At 41.0% G+C, this 26,306-nt stretch overlaps 1 protein-coding gene across 1 annotated transcript in view; it reads left to right on the top strand.

Moving 5' to 3' along the window:
* Positions 1–26,306, top strand: part of CACNA2D3 (calcium voltage-gated channel auxiliary subunit alpha2delta 3) — an 877,155-nt gene that overhangs the window by 424,623 nt on the left and 426,226 nt on the right. The window contains exon 6 of the mRNA XM_052639295.1: positions 23,658–23,789. Coding sequence (XP_052495255.1) covers positions 23,658–23,789 — 132 coding nt within the window. The remainder of the gene's footprint in view (positions 1–23,657; positions 23,790–26,306) is intronic.

The raw sequence follows: 26,306 nt of genomic DNA on the forward strand, positions 1-26,306 counted from the left end.
GCACCACCAGCCTGGTCCAAGCTGCCATCTTCTGTAATTGCCTCCTATCTAACTTGTCTTCATGCTTCCATCTTTTTTTTTTTTTTCATGCTTCCATCTTTTTATTGGACAGTTTTTATCCATGACTCAAACTAGCCAAGGGGTCCTTTTTAAAACACTTCTCAACAAAGCCAAAAGATGGTTCTTTGAAAGGATAAATAAAATTGACAAACCACTAGCCAGACTCATCAAGAAGCAAAGACAGAAAAATCAAATCAATAAAATTAGAAATGAAAATGGAGAGATCACAACAGACAACACAGAAATACAAAGGATCATAAGAGACTACTATCAGCAGTTGTATGCCAATAAAATGGACAACGTGGAAGAAATGGACAAATTCTTAGAAAAGTACAATTTTCCAAAACTGAACCAGGAAGAAATAGAAAATCTTAACAGACCCATCACAAGCACGGAAATTGAAACTGTAATCAGAAATCTTCCAGGAAACAAAAGCCCAGGTCCAGACGGCTTCACAGCTGAATTCTACCAAAAATTTCGAGAAGAGCTAACACCTATCCTACTCAAACTCTTCCAGAAAATTGCAGAGGAAGGTAAACTTCCAAACTCATTCTATGAGGCCACCATCACCCTAATACCAAAACCTGACAAAGATGTCACAAAAAAAGAAAACTACAGGCCAATATCACTGATGAACATAGATGCAAAAATCCTCAACAAAATTCTAGCAATCAGAATCCAACAACACATTAAAAAGATCATACACCATGACCAAGTGGGCTTTATCCCAGGGATGCAAGGATTCTTCAATATCCGCAAATCAATCAATGTAATTCACCACATTAACAAATTGAAAAATAAAAACCATATGATTATCTCAATAGATGCAGAGAAGGCCTTTGACAAAATTCAACATCCATTTATGATAAAAACTCTCCAGAAAGCAGGAATAGAAGGAACGTACCTCAACATAATAAAAGCTATATATGACAAACCCACAGCAAACATTATCCTCAATGGTGAAAAATTGAAAGCATTTACCCTAAAGTCAGGAACAAGATAAGGGTGTCCACTTTCACCGCTACTATTCAACATAGTCCTGGAAGTTTTGGCCACAGCAATCAGAGCAGAAAAAGAAATAAAAGGAATCCCAATTGGAAAAGAAGAAGTAAAACTCTCACTGTTTGCAGATGACATGATCCTCTACATAGAAAACCCTAAAGACTCCACCAGAAAATTACTAGAGCTAATCAATGAATATAGTAAAGTTGCAGGATATAAAATCAACACACAGAAATCCCTTGCATTCCTATACACCAATAATGAGAAAGTCAAAAAAGAAATTAAGGAAACAATTCCATTCACCATTGCAACAAAAAGAATAAAATACTTAGGAATATATCTACCCAAAGAAACTAAAGACCTATATATAGACAACTATAAAACACTGATGAAAGAAATCAAAGAGGACACTAACAGATGGAGAAATATACCATGTTCATGGATCGGAAGAATCAATATAGTGAAAATGAGTATACTACCCAAAGCAATTTACAAATTCAATGCAATCCCTATCAAGCTACCAGCCATATTTTTCACAGAACTAGAACAAATAATTTCAAGATTTGTATGGAAATACAAAAAACCTCGAATAGCCAAAGCAATCTTGAGAAAGAAGAATGGAACTGGAGGAATCAACTTGCCTGACTTCAGGCTCTACTACAAAGCCACAGTCATCAAGACAGTATGGTACTGGCACAAAGACAGACATATAGATCAATGGAACAAAATAGAAAGCCCAGAGATAAATCCACACAATATGGACACCTTATCTTTGACAAAGGAGGCAAGAATATACAATGGAGTAAAGACAATCTCTTTAACAAGTGGTGCTGGGAAAACTGGTCAACCACTTGTAAAAGAATGAAACTAGATCACTTTCTAACACCACACACAAAAATAAACTCAAAATGGATTAAAGATCTAAATGTAAGACCAGAAACTATAAAACTCCTAGAGGAGAACATAGGCAAAACACTCTCCGACATAAATCACAGCAGGATCCTCTATGATCCACCTCCCAGAATTCTGGAAATAAAAGCAAAAATAAACAAATGGGATCTAATTAAAATTAAAAGCTTCTGCACAACAAAGGAAAATATCAGCAAGGTGAAAAGACAGCCTTCTGAATGGGAGAAAATAATAGCAAATGAAGCAACTGACAAACAACTAATCTCAAAAATATACAAGCAACACATGCAGCTCAATTCCAGAAAAATAAACGACCCAATCAAAAAATGGGCCAAAGAACTAAATAGACATTTCTCCAAAGAAGACATACGGATGGCTAACAAACACATGAAAAGATGCTCAACATCACTCATTATCAGAGAAATGCAAATCAAAACCACAATGAGGTACCACTTCACACCAGTCAGAATGGCTGCGATCCAAAAATCTGCAAGCAATAAATGCTGGAGAGGGTGTGGAGAAAAGGGAACCCTCCTACACTGTTGGTGGGAATGCAAACTAGTACAGCCACTATGGAGAACAGTGTGGAGATTCCTTAAAAAATTGCAAATAGAACTCCCTTATGACCCAGCAATCCCACTGCTGGGCATACACACCGAGGAAACCAGAATTGAAAGAGACACATGTACCCCAATGTTCATCGCAGCACTGTTTATAATAGCCAGGACATGGAAACAACCTAGATGTCCATCAGCAGATGAATGGATAAGAAAGCAGTGGTACATATACACAATGGAGTATTACTCAGCTGTTAAAAAGAATTCATTTGAATCAGTTCTGATGAGATGGACGAAACTGGAGCCGATTATACAGAGTGAAGTAAGCCAGAAAGAAAAACACCAATACAGTATACTAACACATATATATGGAATTTAGAAAGATTGCAATGACGACCCTGTATGCAAGACAGGAAAAAAGACGCAGCTGTCTATAACGGACTTTTGGACTCAGAGGGAGAGGGAGAGGGTGGGATGATATGGGAGAATGGCATTCTATCATGTATACTATCATGTAAGAATTGAATCGCTAGTCTATGTCTGACGCAGGATACAGCATGCTTGGGGCTGGTGCATGGGGATGACCCACAGAGATGTTATGGGGAGGGAGGTGGGAGGGGGGTTCATGTTTGGGAACACATTTAAGAAGTAAAGATTTTAAAATTAAAATAAATAAATAAATAAATAAAACTTTAAAAAATAAAATAAAATAAAATAAATATTAAAAAAAAACACTTCTCCATTTATCACCTTCCAATAAAAATATAAAATCTTATCAATCTAATCTTCCCTTCTGCCTACTGGGAATTCATCTTCTTCCATGTTTTCTCTGCTCTTTCTTCACTGGTTGCTGTTCTGAAGCAGTGAAAGCTCATTACCACCTGGGATTCTTCCATGAGCTCCTCCCTTTGGTTTCTGTTCTCCTCTCTGTTCATGGACTCTCCTCTCTTCATCCATTTCATTTGTTTGAATGTTACCTCCTCTGAGATGCCTTCTCTGACCATATTCTTTTAGAAAATGATCCCTACTTCCTCCATTATTCTCAGTTCTCTTCTGACTTTATTTTTCATGGGAGAATGATAATGAAATTATTTTACACTGAACTGTCATCACTCCAAAGGAATGTAAGTTCCAGGAAAGAGGGGATTTTATTTATTCTCTGCTGTGTTTTCATAACCTGAATAGTGGTTCTTATATTGTGGTCCCAGAATAGGAGCATCAGTATCATGTGAGAACTTGTTAGAAATGCAGACTCTTGGGTTCTTCCCAGATCTGTTAAATCAGTTATATGGAGGTCAGGGAGAAGGAGCAGAAATCTGTATTTTATAAGTCCTCCAATTGACTGATGCATTTTGAAGTTTGAAAATCACTGCTTTCAAATTATGCCTCACATAAGGTTAAGTGCTAAGAAATATTTAAATAAATTAACAAATATTAGTGCCAATCTGTGTTATAATGTCTATTTTCTGTTACCTTCTTGGTTCAGAACCTTAAAATTTTATTCTATAAAACATTTTCATTATAGCAATGTCATTGTTTTAATTTTGGACTTTGTGAGGATTCAGGGTTAAAATACATGGTTTTATTCTCTCTGACATAGTTGCCAACTTTGTTTTATGCAGAAACTAAAAGGTACATCCCACCTTGATTTACCTTTCTGGTAAGGTTGTTAGTAGGGAAACAAAATATTGATAGCTCCGAATTATGAATAATTACAGAGGTATCACTTTGTGCTGCTCTAAGTTTGTTGAACGACTATATGATGGCAGACTATGTTCTGAGCTGGTAAACTGACTCGAGTCAACGTTTATGTCAGGCCTCACTGCCCAGCTACCAGGAGAGGCAGGTGGACAGGTCACCTGCCAGGATTGTTGACTAATGTCTGCTGTGAACAGGACTTCTGCTGATCAATTTGTCTTTGTCCGCTCTGTACTCATTCTTGTCGGGAGAGCAGAAGAAGTGGCTCGCAGGCAGAATGGCCAAAGCGAAGGCTATTTGTTGGAAAATTAGAAGTTTCAACTTACAGAGACTCTCTTAGAGATTTCATTGCTAAGAGCTATTTACACAGGAGTATTATGGTTGTGCTTTATGTATTCCATCTAAAAATGTGGGCTTTCCACTGACTTACTCCAGACTAGAAAAAGACCCATGTGTCCTGCGTCTCCTGCATTTGCAGGTGGATTCTTTACCACTGAGCCATCCGAGAAGCCTTTCCGATGAACAGTTTATGGTTGCTTTTCCAGGACCATCAGTATTGCTTATATTGTATTTTGAGAGAGAGAGAGAGAGAGAGAGAGAGAGAGAGAGAGAGAGAGAGAGAGGAGTGTGTGTGTGTGTGTGTGTGTGTGTGTGTGTGTGTGTGTGTGAAATGGTTTCTTTTGCTACTTGGGGATTTATGTGGTTTGTACCCTGTTTCCATATGAAGACTGTGCATCTCTTTGCCTTGCCTGACCAAAAACTTCTCAATCCAAGATAACTTCCATGCAGTCACACAGGTAGGACAGTGCTTTCCACTTTCCATGGGTTAAGTGTGTGTGCATGCTTTGGATATTTCCAAAACTTTATCTCTTTGAAATTGGTAAACTTGATCCTGGGGAAGGCAGCTCATGAGGGGTTCTCCTCATTTTGATTAAGGTAATTGTGAAGAAAGAAATACATTAAACTGTGAGCCCAGTGAGATGAGGATTGTTAGGGAATATACTCAAAGTTCACCAGTTCATGGCCAGGCATCTCAGCACAAAACAACCTGCGAGAAGCCAGCTTCACTGCTAGACTGAAAGAGATGAACATGTATCAGTTTTACTCAGAAGGAGTAAAAGAGTGGCGCCTGGAAACCCTATGGGTAGCAGTGAAATTACCACTGACTCAGTTTGCAGTCATCTTGAAAGGACAAGCTGCTGTCTCTCCCCTGGTGAATTTCTGCCGAGCACAAATCCTGCAAGTGAACCTCATCTCTGTCTGTAATCAAGTGGCAGCTGGGCTATTGAGCATGGCGATTGTCCCAGTTGTCCTTTTCACTTGGCTTGTGAGGCAGAGCTAGTCTTGGCAGTTCTTGGAAATAATGACCTCATATAAGAACATCCAATTTAGTAGCAGCTTCAAGCTCCTGTTGACTTCATGGGCTGAAGTGTTTGCATTTCTCCTGTAGTCAACAGATTGTTTATGAGTACATTTTCACCTGCGGTAACAAACATTAGTGAACTGTGAAACTGCTGCTGAGTTTTATCTATAATTCAAATACCAAAGGTAAGACAATATAATTTGAAGTTATCACTCCCAAGGTACCAAGGGTGTTTTGAGTTTGTTTGATAGTATTTTAAGAAATTAAATGATCCTGGAAGTTCCATGGTTGTCTAGTGGTTAGAATTCATGACTTTCTCTGCTGTGACTGGGATTCAGTACATGGTCAGGGAATTGAGATCCTGTAAACTGCATGGTGTGGCCAAAAAAAGAGAAAGAAAAAGAGATTAAATGATCCTTTTCACCTACTCATGCTGTCTCATAAAAAGATAATGTGAAAAATTATCTAACAGGACTCCTAACCTAGTCATTGTCCAAAAAATACATGTTAAACAACTGAGTTGAAGAACATTTTAGTGAATTGAATAATGTTCCCTCAAGAATTCATGTCCACTTCAGACTGTGTGGCTTCAGTTGGAAAGAGGGTCTTCGCAGGATCTGGAGATGAGATTGTATTGGATTTTAGGGTGGGTCCTAAATCCAGTGACTAGTATTTTAAGAAGAGAACAGGTACACAGAGACAAACATAGAGGAGGATATTTATATAAATGCTGAAATAGAGATTGGAGTTATGCTTAGACAGGCCACGGAATGCCAGGGATTGCCAGTAATCACTAGATCATGTTAATAGAAGAAGGACATGGGGCCGTTTCTCACTTGGAGCCTCCAGAAGAAACCAGCCTTGCTGACACCTTGATTTTGTACTTCTGGTCCCCAGAAGAGTGAGAGAAGTAATTTCTGTTGTGTTAAGCTGCTCAGCTGGAGGATTTTGTTACGGAAGCTGTATTAAGCAACACACTATTTAGGGCTTCTCTGAGTCCTGATAGTTTCCTTCAGGAGACTTGGGTTTGATCCCTGGGTTGAGAAGATCCCCTGGAGGAGGGCATGGAAACCCACTCCAGTATTCTTGCTTGGAAAATCCCGTGGAAAGAGGAGACTGGTGGGCTAAGGTCCATGGGGTCGCCAAGAGTTGGATGTGACTGAGCACCTTATGTGAAGAGCTGACTCATTTGAAAAGACCCTGATGCTGGGAAAGATTGAGGGCAGGAGGAGAAGGGGATGACAGAGGATGAGATGGTTGGATAGCATCACTGACACAATGGACATGGGTTTGGGTGGCCTCCAGGAGCTGGTGATGGACAGAGAGGCCTGGCGTGCTGCGGTTCATGGGGTCACAAAGAGTCAGACACGACTGAGCAACTGAACTGAACTGAGCATACAAAGAGACAGGACAACTGTTGTAATGTGTGGTCCTGGATTGGATCTGGGACTGTGGATGGAATTTAAAGAAGATCTGTAGATGAGGTGCTAGTATTATATGAGGTGTCGTTTTGCTTATTGGACTGTGGTTTAGTAAGAGGTTAACCTTTGGGGAAGTTGGGTGAAGTACATAAAGGGTATATGGGATTCTTTTTTTCCCACAGTTTTTGCAAATGTTTTGAAGTCTGAAAGTATTTCATAATGAAAAGTTGAAACAATGATTGTTTATAGGAAAAAGAGGAGAGAGAAAGGTTTGGGGGAATCATTTTGGACATGTCAAGAACAGTGAGCTGTTGAAGTGGCTTCTGCGTGTACATTTCTGTAGTGAAAACGTAGGCTTTGTTTCTCTGTACACTGGCACTTTTCTTCTTACACTTGTGAGGAAGTTATTTACCTTAAAGCAAATCCCTCCAAAGACTCTAGGTATGGAAAATACCACTCAGGAAAACAAACTTTACTTCTCTCCATTTTCAGTGGAATGCTGTCCTGCTATTACAGATGAGGGTGGTGTATTATGTCTCGGTAAACTGATAAATGGAACAAAAAGGAAGGGTTTAAGTTGTGAATGAGTACATACAGCACAATTTGAGTTTGTGCAAGCAAAATGTACAGAGAAGGGGATAGATGGCCTGAACATCAGAATGTCAGCAGTGGTTATGAACAGAATTAGAGTGGTTTCAGTTTTCTCTCTGATCATATGATTTTTCAAATATTGAGGATATTTTTGTAAATTATAAGAAGTTATTTTTTAAGGGAAAGAATAAAACTGGTGATTTCCATTCTCTCCCCCCAAGAAAATAGTGCTATATTTGGTCTAAGATGAAAAGCCCCAGGTGGAATCTTCTTACAGTATTCATTCATTATTACATTCTCTCACTATCTAGAACCAAGGCTTGGGCTGTGTCACTGTTCTCAGAGGTGGCCAGCTTGATGGCAGAGCCTGTTTCGGTGGTCTGGTCAGAGTCTGAAATATCCAACTGAGGAATAGTCCTTGGCTCAAGACCTCAAGAATTTTTTTTTTTTTGAAATGCTGTCTGTATTTTGTTTATCAAAGGTCTTTCGTATGTTTCTCTTTGGCACAATTAAGTAGATTTTAGAATTTGTAGCTGTGGGTCTGTAATATATTCATCCCAAGATGCCTTTGTGCATCTGTTATGTATTTCCATATTGTTTTTGCTAATAGTTTTGGAGAGATTTTAAACATTTGAACCTTTTTTTTCTCCTTTGTTTTAAAGACAGTGTCTGGAGAGAGTTAAGGACTCAGAAAGTTATTAATTTTTTTGTACTCCTAAGTGCCCTGTAGTCCACTACTTTCAAAACTTTCAAAAGAGCCCATTTTTTCTGGTATTTCTTTTCTTTCCTTTTCTTCTTATATAGACTGTATTATTCAGAAGAATTGGATTGACCCTCTGGTAGGAATTTGTATTGATCCCATATGCTAATTAACTGTGTCTTATTCTTTATTCAATTGTGAGAGATAAGATCTCCATATATACATGGTAAATACATAATATGTTTTAGAGAACAACTATTGAGCAACCTGAAATTAAATTAAATATTTGCTTTGAATAACATGTCTTCTCTTAAATAATTCTATATTTGATGATAAACTATTGTTCTGAAACGAACTTTATTATTCTGTCTTCACATCGTTTCTTATTCTTGTTGTGGAGTCCACTCATTCATGACCTCACAGTGACCAGCTTGCCTTTTTTAAAAATATAGTTTATTTATTTTTTTGATTGGGCTTAATCTTCGTTGCTGCACACAGGATTTCTCTAGTTGCGGGAAACAGAGGCTACTGTCCAGTTGCTGTGCTTGGGCTCCTTGTCGTGGTGACTTCTCTTGTTGCAGACCACAGGCTCTAGGCGCATGGGCTTCGGTGGTTTTAGCAATATGGTCTCAGTAGTGGCAGCTCGAGGGTTCTAGGGCGCGGGCTCAGTATTTGTGGCACAAAGGCTTAGTTGCTCCGTGGTTTGTGGAAGCTTTCCGGACCAGTTATCAAATCCATATCCCCTGCATTGGCAGATGGATTCTTATCCACTGTACCACCAGACAAGTCTCAAAGTAGCCTTTTTTGTTTTGACCTTGTAAATTCTGACCTGGCATCATGGATGGTCCTTGCTTTGGGACATTCCATGAGTAACATGACTTTCAGTTCTAACACATACTTTGTTATATTCTAATCATGTAAATGCTGTTGAAATAGCATCAGCTTTACATTTGCATTCCCTTTAATTTACATACAAAATAGAACCAAGCTATTTAACGATGATCAAACAGACCAAAGGGTGAAATCATGGTAGATTAAATAAGAAAGCTGAATTCTATTGTATTTGCATAGATGGCTTGTCTTTTTACCTTCTATACTAAAATTATAATCAAATATATTAGGACTCCAAAAAGTTACTGGAGTTTTGATTTACTCTACTTCTAGCAATTTAAAATGTTTTGAAACTGTTTAATCAAACTGATTAAATAAACCACCATCGCTATATAAAAGTTTTAGCATCTTTATTGTTAGAAGACCTTCCTGAATAAATATTTCCACAAATAAGAAAATAATAAAGTTTGGACAACTAAAATTTTTAAGAAAAGATTTTTCATGCTTTGATTTGAAAGCATGCTCTTATTAAAATAATTCCAACTAAAATCTGTAAGTAGGTCTGTCCTTGAAAGCTTTGGAGATCAGCTTCCATTTCTGAAGACTGTCCTTGTCATACATCATTTTCGTAGCAGCTGGCTTTTTCCTTGGTGAAGTTTCTGTTAAATATGTATGGTCTGGTTGGTTTTATTTTAGTAGCGATAGCATTTTTTTCTTTTTCATTGTTATTTGTAGCATGTAATCGTCTGAACTTGATGCATTATTTCCCACAAAGCATTTCTTTCTCCTGTCTTTGATTTTTTTTTCCCTTGTATCTCAAGAGATCTATCATTTGCATTAAACTTTCCTTGATTAGCTTTCTTCTGTCTGCCATGTACCTTTAGAACACTGAACAAACTTTTTGTACCCTCGTTTGGTATGAAAATGCTTCACTTGGGGAATGATCCTGCCAGATTTAAATTATTTAACAGAATTAGTGTTTGGTGAAATCCCAAGTCATATGATTTTGTGGCCTCTGTGATGACTCTTTGGGTGTTTGTGACCGTATTGAAGACTTGGAGGAGGTATGTCTGGTTTGGCACCGTGGCTTTCCTCTTCCTGCCAGTGCCACCCCGACCATCTTTCATGGCTGCTGCTGCTGCTGCTAAGTCTCTTCAGTCGTGTCTGACTCTCTGTGACCCCATAGACGGCAGCCCACCAGGCTCCCCCGTCCCTGGGATTCTCCAGGCAAGAACACTGGAGTGGGTTGCCATTTCCTTCTCTAGTGCATGAAAGTGAAAAGTGAAAGTGAAGTCGCTCAGTCGTGTCCAACTCTTTCATGGCTGCTGGGCTTTAAATCAGACCCAAGACGTAGTGTGTTGAAGCAGATTTGATCAGTATGCCTCATTCTTCTCCAAGTTTTCTTTTTTTTTTCATTTTTTAACCTTTTAATGTCTAGTGCACTTTATTATTTTTTAAAATTAACTTTTTAGAGTATAGTTGCTTTACAATGTTGTGTTAGTTTCTACTGTACAGTGGAGAGAATCAACTGTATGTATACATATATCCCTCTCTTTTGTATTTCCTTCCCATTTAGGTCGCCACAGAGCACTGAATAGGGTTCTGTAAGCTATACAGTGGGTTCTCATTACTTACCTATTTTATATACAGTATCAATATTGTATGTATGTCCATCCCAATTCATCCCACTCCCCCTTTCCCTTCGTGTTTTTGATTAGCTCAGGGATGGGCATGCAGTGGTCAAAGTCAATTAAAGTAACACATTTGAAAATCTCACATGCCACCTGTGAGTAGGGTGGGAAAAGTGTTGATGGTCTAAGTGCCCCAACAATTCTCTGGCCCCATTAGAGGAAAGCTTGGAGATGCTGGGGCAAGGGCTGCAGGGTACAAGGCTAGGATGTGTGAGAAATAGGGTCTGAGGATGGAGCCAACCCAGTGAGATACAGAATAGAAAGACAGAAACCAGAACCTTTATGAAACCATTGACAATCTCTGGATGACCAACCTACCCTTGAAGCAGTTTCTACCCCTAAGCAGTTATATGGGGCAGAATTTTTAAAGGTATTTTAATTTGGCTATTTGGGTCCTTAAATTGGAGAGATTCTCAGCTTGAAGAAGTAGAGAATATATTGACATAATTACAGTAGAAACAGTCTTAAGTAGCATCCAGTTAAGCAATTTAGTGGATTAATTAATGTTCTCTGTTTCTCTTCCCATCAATAAATCACTTTGGCTGAACATTCACAGCTAGCCATCTGCTCCCGATACTCAAAAGGCCATGGTTTTATATACAGTGATTGGCTAAGTGTTAAAAGAAGGTGTTTGATGTATTGTTATAAAATGATTCCTGACCAATCCTTTTTGACTGTGCACATCATGATCACATCAGAGATCATACACACATACTTGCGTGTGCACACACACACACACACACACACACACACACATACAGAGTCACTGAGTTCCATTCCCTGTGGAATGGGATGGGTTATAAATGGAGTGTCTGTCCATTGTGTCCTGTTGACAATATACTTACACTATTTATCTCTATACATTAATAAAAATAGTTCCTCTCAAAAATGATCCAGTTTGGCTAATTATATGCTCATGCTAGTTACAAATCATGAAATAGAGTTAAACCTACAGCCTTTGATTTTTTACAATCTTATGTGACAAGAGAAGGGCAGCATCAAGCACCCATCCCTGCCACTCAGGATCCAGTGTGTATTAGCCTCTGAAGATCCATAAGGTCATTTGGTCTCAGTTGGGCCCACTGCTGTTGTTCAGCAAGCCAAAAAAAATAAAATAAAATAAATAAAGTTGATACCAGCATTTGTGGGGTGAATGAGGTCTAGTGGAAAGATGGCTGGTAGATTCTTGTTATTAATTCTTGGCCAGCATTGTTAGAAGCTGGCATTATTCCTAGTGGACATCATGCTCTTTGGGAGAAGTTTGAACTTCCAATGTTAGGCGTTGGGGTGGGAGTGAAGGGAGCTTTTGACCTGAATATCTTCACATGAAATTGAGCATCAAAAGCAAATTCCTATAATGTTTTAGCCATATAAACCCAGTTCCCTGGTGCCATATCCATCAAAACCACCTTGGCATGAAATTGGCTTCTTCCACAGAACTCTTGAGGGGGTGGGTCGTCCCTGCAGCCTATCTGCAGAGAACATTGTCTGCGTCTTAGAGCATCTTTCTGCCCTTTCTCAGGCCTACTTCTGACTTCTTTTTATATACTTTTAGCAGTGTTAAGCTAGAAATGCCCTTGGTTATGTGATCACAACTATATTTTCTTATTCTTGGGGCTGAATGCCTTCAGGATTTTGTCAGTTTCAGAGCTAGAAGACATAGAGGATATGTCATTTATATATATATATATATATATATATATATATATTTAAAGAAAACCCACAGTTTTCTTTATACAAGAAATGTGTTCACAGGTCCCCTGTCACCATTCTGGTGTAGGTGCTGTTAAGGTTGGGGTGAGAGTTGCCTAGGCAGGAAGCTGGGAGGAGGTGATGAGCATGGGCGCTTTGAGCCGCTGGAGCTACGTTTCCCCAGTCCCAGTCGTTCATGGGCCGTATTCTCATCTTCATCTGTTTCTGCCCAATGCCTGTCTGATTACTTAGTGCTTATCTTTAAATTGACTCTCTTTATTTTATCTAAATACATTTAGCCTTGTTCCGAGTAATAATCTGTGTATCCATGGGTTTGATGTTTTGCTGAAAATTACTCTGAGGTAACGAAATATACAAAGGCCAAAGTCTTTAAAGATTTCTTTGTCTTCTACCTGAAAGCACTTACCTGGGATGCATATGGGGTGTGTGTGTGTGTGTGTGTGTGTGTGTGTGTTGTTTTGAGAAGGAGCTGAGGGCAAGGCATAAGCCTCTTCCCATCCATGGTTTGAAAAAAGGAGATTAAAATGTCTTTATTTTGCTATTTCAGTGGTATATGTAGCTCTGATATGTAGCAGTAGCATCCCAAATTTGAGAAAGGGTGTTCTTTCCTGGGAATTTAAAGGTAAATGAAGGCACAAAAGACTGTATTAGTAGAGCTGGTCATTCTAATTTTCAAACCCCGGCCATTAACTAAACCCCCGCCCCCTGCCTCCTCTTTCCTCACCCTACCTCATCCAGTTATAAAGACCCCGTTTTCCAGGATCTCAAAGGATGATGTGATCCTGGTAAAGGGAGGAGAGTGTGTGTGCACCTCCATTATGTAAGTGGCATCTTAAATCAATGACAGCGTAGATGTGGGCAGGACTTGCCCTGAAATGCAGCTCAGAGAAGTTCTATGGTCCTCCTCAGGGCTCAGCTCAAATCTTCCTTCTGCTGTACCTTGTCTCCCAGCAGGCTCATATTTCCTTCTTCCTCACTCAGAACTCATCTTTTATCCATATTCATCTCCATCTTTCCTACCCACAAGCCAGTTTTTCAGGCTGGTACTTTGTGACAGGTCTTAAAAGCAGTGCAGATTATTAATTCCTTACTATGCCCCAACCTGGGCCTCTCTCAGAAGCCAGACTCAAGGCTGCTTGTCATCTCTCCATATAAATCTAAGCAAATGCAGGGGAGTCAGCTGTCTGCCTTCGGAGGTTACAGACAAACAGCACAGTTACGCTGGGCTCTGTCTGCCTTTCTGAGTGTCCGCAGTCCACTTACCTGCCTGCCTGTGGCTTCTGGAGCCACTGCCTGGTGATATGCTGCCGTGTTTGCTCTGCAGCCTCTGCTCCCTCAGCCTCTGATTCAGCGCCTTCCTTTGTCCATCCCGCAGCTCTATGTCTTCACACCAGCAATATCCCTGACAGCTCCTTAATTGCTACACACATTTCTACAGTTCCCTGGCAATTATATTTCAGACCCTGTCAGGGTGCCTGCTAGCCTCGGGGCTGTGTTTATATTAAATATCAATAAAAACCTGATAGCATCGGTGCAAATGGCAGGCTCACAAAATCATATTTTACTGGGAGCCACAAGATGGAAGGAAGTATGTTTTAAATTCCTTTCTGTCTTCTGAAAGGTTGAAATGAGAGGAGACTTTCTGAGTGAATATCAGGAATGGGTCCGTACCAGATGATGAAAGCTGTATATTCTCTTCTCTAGTTGGGAATTGTTTCTTATCGTGTGTGATTTGTTTTAACATCAGTTTTCTCCAGCATTGTTTCTTTGTGTTGCTGTACTCCCACCCCCCACCGTGGAACATAGAACAAGAATTCAAGTACCCTAGGTATGTTTAAACGCTTGTTGACTGAATGGATAAGTTTATTTGGCTTTACTTTGCCGGGGTCGGCAGTGGGGGGGTGTATTTGGGACAGAGGCCCAGGACTGAGTGTCTATGACCCCACCCTACCCTCTACCTGCATCCCCTGCACGGCCTCCGCTGAGGGACCCTTTAGGTGAAAAGGACCGCCGAGCCCATCTAGACGGTGTAGCTCTCCCCTCACGGAACCTCGGTTCTCCCATCCTTCAGCGATAGGATGCGCCTTTCCAGGGGCTGTGATCATAAGGCACAGGCACGTGGGCAGCTGGCACCATGTGCGCCTACAGCAGTGCCCAGAAAGGGCCTTGCTGAAGGTTTCCAGGCCCAAACGTGTGGTCAGGGCTTCTTCCTTTTCTTTTCCATGCTTCTTAGGAATAAGTTCCATCAATTAGAGACATGCTGCAAGAATGGCTAGCAGGGATGTGCATTCTGAGGACTGTCGCAGCAAAGAAATCAGTGTTAGCAAATCTGTGACAATACAGCTGCTGGAGGGCAAACTCCTCCCTGTTTCCATCAGTAGATTTTTCCCACTCGTGTGCTAAGGAACATGCCAGCTCCCTTTGGGGCAAATGCCCCCAGGACGCAGTGCTCTGGAGCACTGTCCTCCAGCCTTCCTGCTGTTGAGGACTCCCTGCTTGGATGCTGGGACAATGCGGAAGAGAGCTTCTACCTCTGGAATAAGTACCTGGCTTCAGAGCACAAAACATGTTTGGTGAGCTCGTCCTTTCTGTATCAGTGGCTTCTCTCACTGCCATTCTGCCACCCTAGTGCAAGCACCATCTTGTGCCCCTGGAAGGGCAGCAGGAGCCTCTACACAGGCCTTTCCACCCCCACCTTCCTGCCTCTGCTTGGTTGCTTTCCAAATGGCAGTAGTTTGTGCCTGCCTTCTCTTCAGACCTTCTAGGGGCCTTCATTGCTCCTGAGATGACCAACAGACTACAGCCTAGGGTCTTCAAGGTCCTGCTAGGTTCTCATCCTGAGCTGCCCCCACCCCTACCAGCTTTTTCTCCTCTGAATTCCAGGTATTGAAATTTCAGTTGGCAATGGCAGGGCCACTCTACCCCCTCCCCCCTTTAGTGCCTATTTATTTCTCAAATTCCAGCTTGATCAATGATACACTATGGAGACCTTGCCGAAGAACATGTTCCCTAGCATCATATTTTGCCCCTTCTGATACTAATCATGACTATAATCGTATATTTAATTAGATAACTATTGGATTCTCTATTTTCCCCACTGGACTATCCTTGCTGCTGAGTTAAGGCTTTGCCTAGTTTTTCCCATTGCTTTGTCCCTAAATCCTAGCACAATGCCTGGCACATAGTAGTCATTCAGCCACCTTTTTCTGAATGAATGAATGAATAAGTGCATACTGCATCCAGTACAGGAGCTAAATGCTTTGGAGAATATTAGAAAATATGACATGATTTATACCCTTTAAATGGGTTGTTCAGTGGCAGTAGGAACAGCTTCTATAAATGTAACAAGAGAAAAAGCATCAGTAAGATTGTTCAGGATGGGGGTGTGGGTATATGTTGGGAGCTGAAGGGGAACTGGATTTGGAAAGGGCTCCTGGGCCAGGCCAGAGCATCTTAGAGCACTGGGCAGTGAGATGTAGTCTCTGAGTGATGGCTTAACAGAAACTACTGAAACTTCTGGGTCAGGCTGTACAATCTGGCCTTGGAATTCAGCCCAGACTTGCACTCAGGATGCCAGGTTCCAGGGAGCTGCAGCAAGGCTCTTGCAAGGCTGGTGTTATGCTAGTACTTGTTGGTGGGAAAGGCGTGAGTGTTCACCCTGTCTCTGAACCTGAGGTGAGTTTTATTCCCTTTCTAATCAGAGCAAATCTTCAGCTTTTTGTTAGAGGCCTCAAGGGAGACTTAGTTAATGGGACAAGATCACATATCAAATGAGGTGTTTTACATTGATGATACCAGCTTAACTACAGTTTATCAGATGCCACTTTAGAATCCAAAGTCCCACCATGCTTAGCTTCACTCTGGAGTGTCTTATCTAAGATTTTATGCCTTGTAAACATTCCCTCTGCAAGCAGCCACCAAATCCAAATGCCGATGGTGTTGAAAGAGCTTCACTGTGGCTCTGCAGCAGAGGCCCCAAGGGGGACACATTGGAGGACCCTTGCAGATGAACTCTACCTTATCTTCATCCACCATGTCCTCTTCAACTCCCTCACATGCCTGGAGCACTAGGTGTGATGATATTTTGTCAGGGCCCCCAAGAAAGCCTGATCCCAGTCCCCTCCTCCAGGAACCGCCCACTTCATCTATTTGGTGATAGCTGGGGGCAGACAGCCTGCTCTGTGCTTCAGTGTTGCCTGGTGTCTAGACACACCTCTCATGCCACCTTTCCTCTCCACCTCATACTGTCTGGTGGGTAGTAAATAGAGTTCAAGGCCTCTTTCTGCTCTTCTTCCATTTAATAGCTTGGACACAACATGGAATTTAGCTGATCTCTACCTTGGGCAGGTGATATACTGGGACAGTGGACTTCAGGACTCTCAGAATCAGTTTTCTTATCTTTAAAATGGAACTAGAAAGAGTATGTAACTGTTCAGCATAGTGCGTGGCACGTTGTAAATGTGCCAGACCTGGCAGTCTCTGCTGCTATCAAAATCATTGTTATTTTGATTTCTATCTCATAATATTTCTAGTTCATAATTTGCTTTTTCTTAGTATCTCTGACAAAGACTTGGGAATGGTTTATTCCAGGGGGATAACGAGTGACAAGGAGGAAGAAACACAAATTTCTCCACAAAAATTGAAATATGTTAAAGGAGGACTACTTAAAGTTGCTGTATTTAAGGCAAGAAATCCTAACAAACAATTTCAGTCACTAATGTGAAATCCCACTGGGGAATGAGCCCTGAAGTCTAGCAGGACAGCAGACTGTGAGTCTAGAGGTTAGGTTTTGCCAGACTGGTTCCCCACTCATTTTGCTCCCCAACTCCATCCAGATGGTTCAGCCCTGGACCGTGAGTCTTGCTTATCCATCTCATCCCAGGACTGCCAGAAAATGCCTCCAGATTTGTGAAAAGCAGGCTGCATTTAATATTGTAACACATCTAAGTTTTAGAGGAAGGATAAATATTTGGCTAATAAATCTATCTTATAATTCACCACACATTAAGGGCTATTTTCCAGTACACATTAAGTGCTTGATAATTAGCATCAAAAGTATTCATTATTTAATCTCTTATCTATTTAGAATGAACCAAAGATGTCATTTGCTTGCTGAAATGGGAGACATGAAACCTCTCCAGCCATTCTCCTCTTGAATCTGGTCCAACATGCAGCACTAAGGGAAGCTGTGTGGACTCAGTGCCCCTGGCAGTTCCTTTGCTGGTGTAATTTCGTATCCAGGAGTCACACACCTTTAAAGACCTTTAGGAAAGCCCTGAATCCTTCCTCCCGCTTGTTCAAGGAAGGAAACAAATACCTCCTTTAAAAGGGCCATACTTTAGAAACACAGTTGAACATGAATTCAGTCCCTTCCCTTTTAACAATGGTTTTTGGGTAAAAGTAGTTTGTAATTCTAACTGTTCATGTATACTCAGATAGAAATGGGCTCATATTTTGTGGTAGAAAATGGCAAGTTTCACACAGTACTGCTGATTCACTGTAGAATAAATGATACTGAAAAAAGGATGGAGAAAGTATCAGGTAACTTTGAAGTCTGGAGAGGAAACTCAAATAGTAAGGCATGCATAAAGGTCCTGATTGCTGGGAGAGTGTGTCCGGGAAAGAAGGAAGAAGGCTATGCTGGCTATAGATTTTAGAAGAGAAGAAATTTGATTTTGGAACCACAAATAAAAGCGTGATGGGCCTTGGCACTGGTGGCGCACAGATTATGTCTGTTAGAAAATGCACGATTGGCAGAAAACTTTTACCGAGCTGCTGAAATCCTCACCACAGCCTGCCCACCTCTCCCATCCCATCCTGTACACTCGTTTTTGCTCACACGTCTCCAGCAGCACTCCTAGCTTTATTGTTTTGCTCCCAAGACACAGGCTTCTTCTCTGCTGTGAACATTAGAACTTGCTATTCCTTTTGCCTGGAGAGCTTTTGCTCCCAAGGAAGCTTTGATCTGATTCTTTCTTAGCATTCAGGTGTCTCCTCAAAGAGGTCATTTTTGACCACCCAATTTGAGTAACTCCTCTTCCCCTGACTAATCACATAAGGTAACTCTCAAGTCTACCATCTCTTTTAATTTTCTTCATCACACCAATTTCTATTTTGAATTCTTATATCTTTTTCCTTGTCTCCCCTCCTCAGATTGAAATGTTAGCTTTATCATCTGTTTGCTTCAGTGCCGAATACCTGAGATAGTAGATGCTCAGTAAATATTCATCGACTGAACGAATGGAAGATTCATCAAGAGTGCCTGGCCCTGACAATTTGAGGAAGAGGGGAAGATACCTAGAACCTTGCCTGGGTGGTCCTAGGACAGCTGGACTCCCCTGGTTGGGGTGTCAGAGGCTCACCACAGAGCTGCAACTGATGATGTCCCCACTGAGAGTTTTGGAGCCCTCCTGCTGAGCGCTTTGTATCACCAATTCTTGAGGGAGGCCTGCTCTCATTTGCTTTCTGCAGATGAAGACACTGAGACTCAGGGAGGTTAAGTCCCAGATCCAGGCCAGTAGCTAACAAGTGTTGAGTGAGGTCTTAAACCTGAGACTCCAGCTCCAGAGCCTGAGTTCCAGGCTGGTGACTGCACCAGTATGGCAGTACTGCTCAGAGGCACCCTGCAGAGAACAGGGAGGAAAGTTGGGAGTCGTCTCAGAATCTTATTTATTTGCTAAGACATGGAGAAAGTGATGGTCACTGTTTATGGAGTGTTCTGTATGTGCCAGTTGCTGTGCTAAGTGCTGTACATACATGAATTTGCTTGAGGCTGATTGTCTCAGGGGACAGGAAGATGGAACTTGGGACTGAAATGTGATGTTATAGAACTAGAACTGAAAGAAAATGTGTGTGTGTGTGTGTGTGTGTGTGTGTGTGTGTGTGTGTGTGTGTGTGTGTGTATCTGTGAGGGGAGTGTGCAGAAAGAAAGCCATCTGCAACATGAGGTGACCTCTATGTAGCAATGTGCAAGCTTGAGAGGAAAGCACCTATGAGAGCAGTTATTTAGGGGAAATAAAAAAGGAAGCTACTAATATGATTTTTGATAGGTTGTATGATACATTATAAAGACAGACCAGGGATGTGTGAATGCTTTTCAGATACAAATTTCAAATTGATCAGTGTGGTGTGGGACTCGTACTCTCTAAACATCTGCTAGTAGTCTGTTTTACTAAAAGCTGAGCAGCTGATAAATTTTTGACTGGCATCAGAAGTATTTTAATCTCTCAGAAAGTAGAGGAAACAGGAGGAGGAACTGCTGTTCCTAGAGTTGATATTGACCAGTATGAGTCATAAATTGATGCGGAATGGACAGGGACATTGGAGAAAATGGAACATGGTATGTGGAATTCACTGTATTGAGTAAAGAGCCTAGGCACTGACACAACACTAAACATTAAGGGAAATGATTTAAATCCAATTTGGTACACTACAGGTGGGATCCATTGAAAGAGGTCAGGAAGAATTGTAAGCTCATAAAATGATAATGCAGACATGAAAATCTGAATTGTTCCCATAAAGAGGAAAAGGTAGAAGGCCCTTAAACATCCTTCACTTGGAAAAAAGACTTCATGTATCAAACTCAGATGTTAAAAACTGTACATTAACAACCATGGAATATGGGTATGTTGTATAGGAGAATTAAGAGAGTGTGAGGACATGCAGTGGATTGAATAGTGGCTTCTAAAGGTGGCCTCTGTGTTCAAGTCCTAACCTCTGGTACATCATTCAAATGTGACCGTATTTGGAAATAGGGTCTTTGCAGATATAATTAAGTTAAAGCTTTTGAGATGAGATCATCTTGAATTTTAGGGTGGACCCCGAATCCAGTGACTGGTTTTCTTAAAGATAAAAAAGATTTGACCCAGAAATAGACCTGCAGAGGCCAAGTGAAGATGGAGGCAGAAATTGGAGTGATGTGTTTATCAGACAAGAAATGTCAAGGGCTGCTGGCTACCACTAGGAGCTGGGAGGGAGGCAGGGAACAGATTCTCCCCCAAACCTCCAGAAGGAACCAACCCTGCAGACACCTTGATTTTGGAGTCTTGACCTCTGGAGTAGATTTCTGTTATTTTAAGCCCCTGCCGCTACCCCCACCCCAATTTCTGGTAATTTCTTTCAGCAGCCATAGGAAATTAATACAGTCCAATAAACCCTATAAATTAGGGGTGAAGGTAAAGCCCCAAACTTAGATTAATCTAAGACTCCTGAAGAACCCTAACTGAAGCAAAGGGAACTTTTAACAAATTTTGAAATAAAGCACAAACAAGGGACGAGGTAAAGCTGCTTGCTTAGGAGGATGCTGTCACTTTTACAGGTGGCCGTAAGAAAGCAAATCAGCTCAGCACCCAGAGAGGGAACATCTGAATAGGCTGCCGGTCCGCACCCCAGTGTAGTGTTCCCCTCCTCCTCTGTAGACAGTGGAGGATCTGGGAGCCTGGGTGCACAGGGTACAGTGTGTAGCGCTGACCTTGAGCTGCTTCACTTTCACTTTCTGTCAGTCAGTGCTATTGAGAAAATTATTTTTAACTTGTCTTTTCTAAAAAACTAAATATTTAGATAAAGACTCCATTTAATAATGTCACAGTGTTCCTTTTTTTCCCATCTCTTAGATGACTGTAGTGATGGAGAGCAGTTCAAGATTTTCCCTTCTATTAAAATTACTTGCTAAACAGGCTTGTGAAATCAATACACTGATCATTTCAGAAGCCCGAGCAAGTCTTATTTCAAATATTTGATCATACAGACATGTGTAACACAGCCTCTGTTTTAACTAGGCCATGTTTTTTTTTTTTTTTACTGATTCTACTCCCATTGTTCACCATATCCTTGGAAAACCAAAGCCCTCTTTTCTTAAAGAGGCATAAGTTTGGTGCAAGTTGTGGTGTTCAAATGAAGTGGGTGAAATGATCCTCTGATACCACAGTTCTTTTTGCATTTCTGAAGGTGCTCACAGTTCCCAGAGGGAGGAGCAATCTCACTAGGTTACTAGGGCCACCTGGAGACAGGGGAAGCCTTTTACTACCACCAGAGAAACCACGCTCAAGAAAAAATCGTCTAACTGAAAGATGGTGAACTTTTTAACATGTTGAAACACAGAGAGCTACTGAAATGGAATTTTTGCCTCTAATTTGTGGAAAGTTTTTATAATTGAAGTCATTGATGGACGAGACAAAGAACTGTGGATTTTTCAATGTCATTATTGTATTTGCACCTTTGTGTATTAATTTAAGTGGCTTTCACAGCAAGGAGTGAGTCACAGTAATTATTGTCAAGCATGGACAGGAACAATAATGCACCATATTTTCCAAAATGGTGAGGATAAAGTCTTACTCAAAATTACTTTGCTGGAAAAAGTTGATTGTTTTCACTCTCCTGGTCTAGGACATGGTTTATTATAGTTTAAAAGAGTTAGAGCATTTACCTTTGAGATGAAAGCTAGAATCCCAATGGCCTGTTTAATCTGGGTAAGTGGTCTGAAAGAATGAGGTAGGCTGGAGGTGAGGCAGTAAGACAAGGTGCCATGTCTGTCCACTGAGTTAGACCTATATCTTGAGCTCTGTCTCATCCTCATCCTCTTAGAGGGAATCAACTGGCAAAGGCAGGCAGCCGGGGCAGAGGAGTGGTGAGCACCAGTACCACCAGAACCAACAGTGAGCTTTCTTGTGGTGTCCTAATTTATATAAGCATTTCTAGAGTTGCTTTGCTTGTTGGCTTGCTGTGTGACTTGACTGGACTGATGGAGTCTGTCCCCTTTCCCACTGTCTGCGAAGTATGGAAGGATTTTGAAATGAGGATGCCACAGTGGGGTTGCTGTGATTCACAGTCCCGCAGGGATTCTGGTGAGGGTGCTGGACTCCAGGGCAATGGACTAACTCCGCTGATGGCTTTTGAATGCCTGTGGCCATTAATCCATTTTTGTCAATGTTTGTGGGTTTTTTTAAGATTTACTTATTTTATTTTTTGGCTGTTATGGGTCTTTTTCGCTGCACACAACCTTTCTCTAGTTGTGATGAGCTGAGGCTGCTCTTCATTGCTGTGTGGGGGCTTCTCTTGCTGTGGAGCACAGCTCTAGGTGAGCTGGCTCAGTAGTTGAGGTTCGCAGGCTCTAGAGCATGGGCTCAGTAGTTGTGGCACACTGGCTTAATTGCTGATCCTAACCCTCATTGTACTGGGAGTGGACAATTGTCTATTCTCTTATAACAAAATTTTGCTGAGTGTTTCATCATTTTGAAATACAATCTTCTAAGGTTAAAGAAAAATGGCCATTTAAAGAGCATCCTCAGTGGGGTCAGAGGATGATCTTTGACCAGCATACAAGATATAATTTGTTTATTTTCTGTCTTTGTCTTCACTCTGAATTCTTATCTGTGGACAAAAGGCAAGGGGTTATCTTTGGACTGCTAAGGATGAGGAAAAGAGATTGACTCAAGGATTCACAGGGCAGAAGAGTAGACAGTTGTATGGAATTGGAGAACAACCTTTGTTTTTATTCATCCATCCATTCATTTCTTTATCCATCTAACATTTCTGGCGTTTCTGCCACGTGCTGGTCAAAGGTGTGCAGCAGGCTACCAAGACAAGATGATTCCTGCCCTCAAGGAGCTCATAATCTGCTGAACAGAAGAAGTAGAGAGATTTAGTTGTGTAATTCCAATTTATTTATTTTTGAAACAAACTTTTATGTTAGAGGTGGAGAGAACTAAAACAGCACTGTGTTGACTTAGGTGATTGTAGTGACAGAAAACACATTTTTCCGGTTTTTAATACTGAGTTCTGACTCAGGAGCCAAAACGAAGAACAGAGTGCTAAGAAGATCTCTCTTTCTTTCTAAGGAACTATTTGCTCAGCCAGATTCAAAGTTAACCAAAAAGGGATGTGCCTTTCAAGTAAGGAGTTATAAACAGAGGCTCCTGGGTGGCTTGGCGGGCTCAAGCAGGATGGGGAAGCCCTAATGTATTCAGTTCCTAGGAGCTAGCCATTTGGGAGGTCTTAACTTTCTTCACATCTTCCTGCCCCATGGTGATATCTGTCAGCTGTATGAAATGCCATCTGGGTTCAGTTTCACTTTGGTTTGTAACATTTCTCTTCTTTCTCTCTTCCCCTTCTGTTTTTCTCCAGATCCAGCAATTGTCAATGGAGTTTACTGGTCCGAATCCCTAAACAAAGTTTTTGTGGATAACTTTGATCGTGACCCAAGTCTCATATGGCAGTACTTTGGAAGTGCAAAGGGCTTTTTTAGGCAGTATCCAGGTGAGTATCCCTGCATTGAGAATTACAATTCAAGTTACTGATTCTGTGGTATTTTCCTTTAGGGTTCAGGGTTAAAAGTTTTTTTCTCTTCCCTTAGGAGAAAATGAAGGATTAAATTCAAATATTTTAAATCTGTTAACAGAGTACAGGACAGAAATGCAGTGTGGCATCTGCATATGTGTGCACACCCATGTAAGGACCTACATGTCATTTCAGCGTCTTTCTCAATAGAGTAGTTCATAGATTCACCACCAAAAGTGAGGAGTTGGGGTGTGAAACATACCACACTTAATCTTTCTGCACAAGAGATTGCTTTTATTGCTATTACTGTTATCATTGTTGTTATTACCAGGGAAAGGAGAAAGCCATGATCAGCTGAGTTAAATTCCAACTGAAAAATGTAAGAAATGGAAAAATTTGAGCTTAGGCTTCCCCACTCCACGGCTGAGAGGAAGAGGCTGAAATGGCCAAAGCACTACTGATGTCAGTGCCACCAAGAGCACCCTCAAACAATCCACCATGACTTTGGAACAAGTGTTCCTTCTGTGGCCTTCTCAGGCCTCTGCTTTGCAATAGGAATGTAATATTGGCTAGGTTTAAATTGTAATTAAAAAAGGAAGAAAAAAAAGGGAGGTTTTAATTTTGCTTACAAGTTGTGAAACAGGACTCGAGGCTGCAATTGTGCCAGCATCACAGCTGTAGAAATTAACAAGCTCAACCTAAAAGAAGGAAAAAAAAAAATGCCCTGCATAATCTTGGAGCAATTAAGTAGAGTCTTTTATGTTTTCATTAAGTAAGACTAGGCACCTGATGTCTTCTCACTTTGAGGCTCTGAGACTGCCAGCCTCTGCCTGCAGGAGCTGTTTGCCCTGCACACAGCATCTGTCCCCTGAGACTTGCCTGCCGAGTGCCTGCTTTGCCAGATTAGTCAACATTTCCCAAGAGCTGTGTTCAGCAGGGCATGCATGGTTCCTCCTGGAGCTCACAGAAATTTAAACAATAAGCATCCTATTAAAGATAACATTATAATAAACAGTGGTCTATTAAAGTTCCAGTGTCACCAAATTGCAGTCTGCTCTGATATACTCAACAGTGAGTAAATTTAATGCAGATGTGAAAATAGAGCATGGTGGGGGGCTGATCCATCAGGAAGCCACAGGAACAACTTAACAAGGCGGCATTTGAATGAAGGTGGAGTAAATAAAAAGAAACCACAGACTATCTATTGTCTCCACCAGCAGGAAGTCTTCAAACTGAATTCAAAAGTTTCAAATTTGAAATTTGATAATAGAGATGTATTAGTCATCTTGGGCTGCTATAACAAAACACCACAGACTAGGTGTGTGCGACTTAAACAATAGACATTTATTCCTCATTGTTTTTGAGGCTGGGAAGACCAAGATGAAGATTTGATTCTTGATGAAACCCCTGTTTTTGGCTTACAGATGGCTACTTCTCCCTGTGTCCTAACATGGGAGAGAGAAGAGGCTCTAGTTTTTCTTACTCTTTCTGGAAGGACACTAATCCCATCATGGGGGCTCCAGTCTCATGACTTCATCCAAACCTATTCGCGAAAACAATCACTTCTTAATATCAGAACATAGGGGTTCTTCAACCTACGAATGTTGCTGGACACAAACGTTCAGTCCATAACAGAACAAAATCCTCATAAAGGGTTTATCTAATGTTCAGTCGCTAAGTCACGTCCGATTCTTTGTGACCTCATGGACTGCAGCATGCCAGGCTCCTCTGTTCTCCACTGTCTCCCAGAGTTTGCTCAAATTCATTTTCCTAGGAGAGATTAATTTGTGTACAAGATTTTTATCAGTCACAATCAGAATAGTTGACACAGAAATGCTTACAGTTCTTTTATGACATTTGTGGCAGAATTCTGACTTTGTAAAATTTCTGCATATTTTCTGTCTAAATAAAGACATGTGTCATAGTCCTCCAAAGGGCTTCACTACCCTGATACATCTCAGAGCTCACTCTGTGCCTAGTGTTGAACAGAGTACACCTCTTGTCTCCTGGATGTAAAATGATTGTTAGATGAGGGATCCATGTTTGGTTTTTTTTCTAGGATCCTTTTTTCTTTTTAGGATGCTTCTTTTCCTGTTTAGAGTGGTACAATAGAATCAATCAGTGGTAAATGTACTTGCCCTTAGGCAGAAAGGATGTTTCTTCGTTCTTACAAAAGTGTGTCCTGAATTTTTGCTTTGTTCTAAGCCCCATGTGAGGCCCTTAGGATAAAATGGTGAGCTAAGGGGGAAAAGTCACTCCCCCATGAAGCTCCCTCTTGTGGGGAAATGCATTCATCAGAGATTTTGGTTACCAGTGAGAGAAACTCAGTTCCAACCTGCTCCAGCAGGGAACACATTTATTGAACATTTTGACCTTCGGAGGATGCCCAATTTAGGCTCTGCCCTGTTTGCCCTACTCTTCATTTTCATGTGGCAAGAAGACTATGTTGTGTTAGATGAAATTAATTTCCCTCCAATATTAGTTTATAATACCTTT

The sequence above is a fragment of the Budorcas taxicolor genome, chromosome 1 (assembly GCF_023091745.1).
Source record: "Budorcas taxicolor isolate Tak-1 chromosome 1, Takin1.1, whole genome shotgun sequence".
Lineage (NCBI taxonomy): Eukaryota > Metazoa > Chordata > Mammalia > Artiodactyla > Bovidae > Budorcas > Budorcas taxicolor.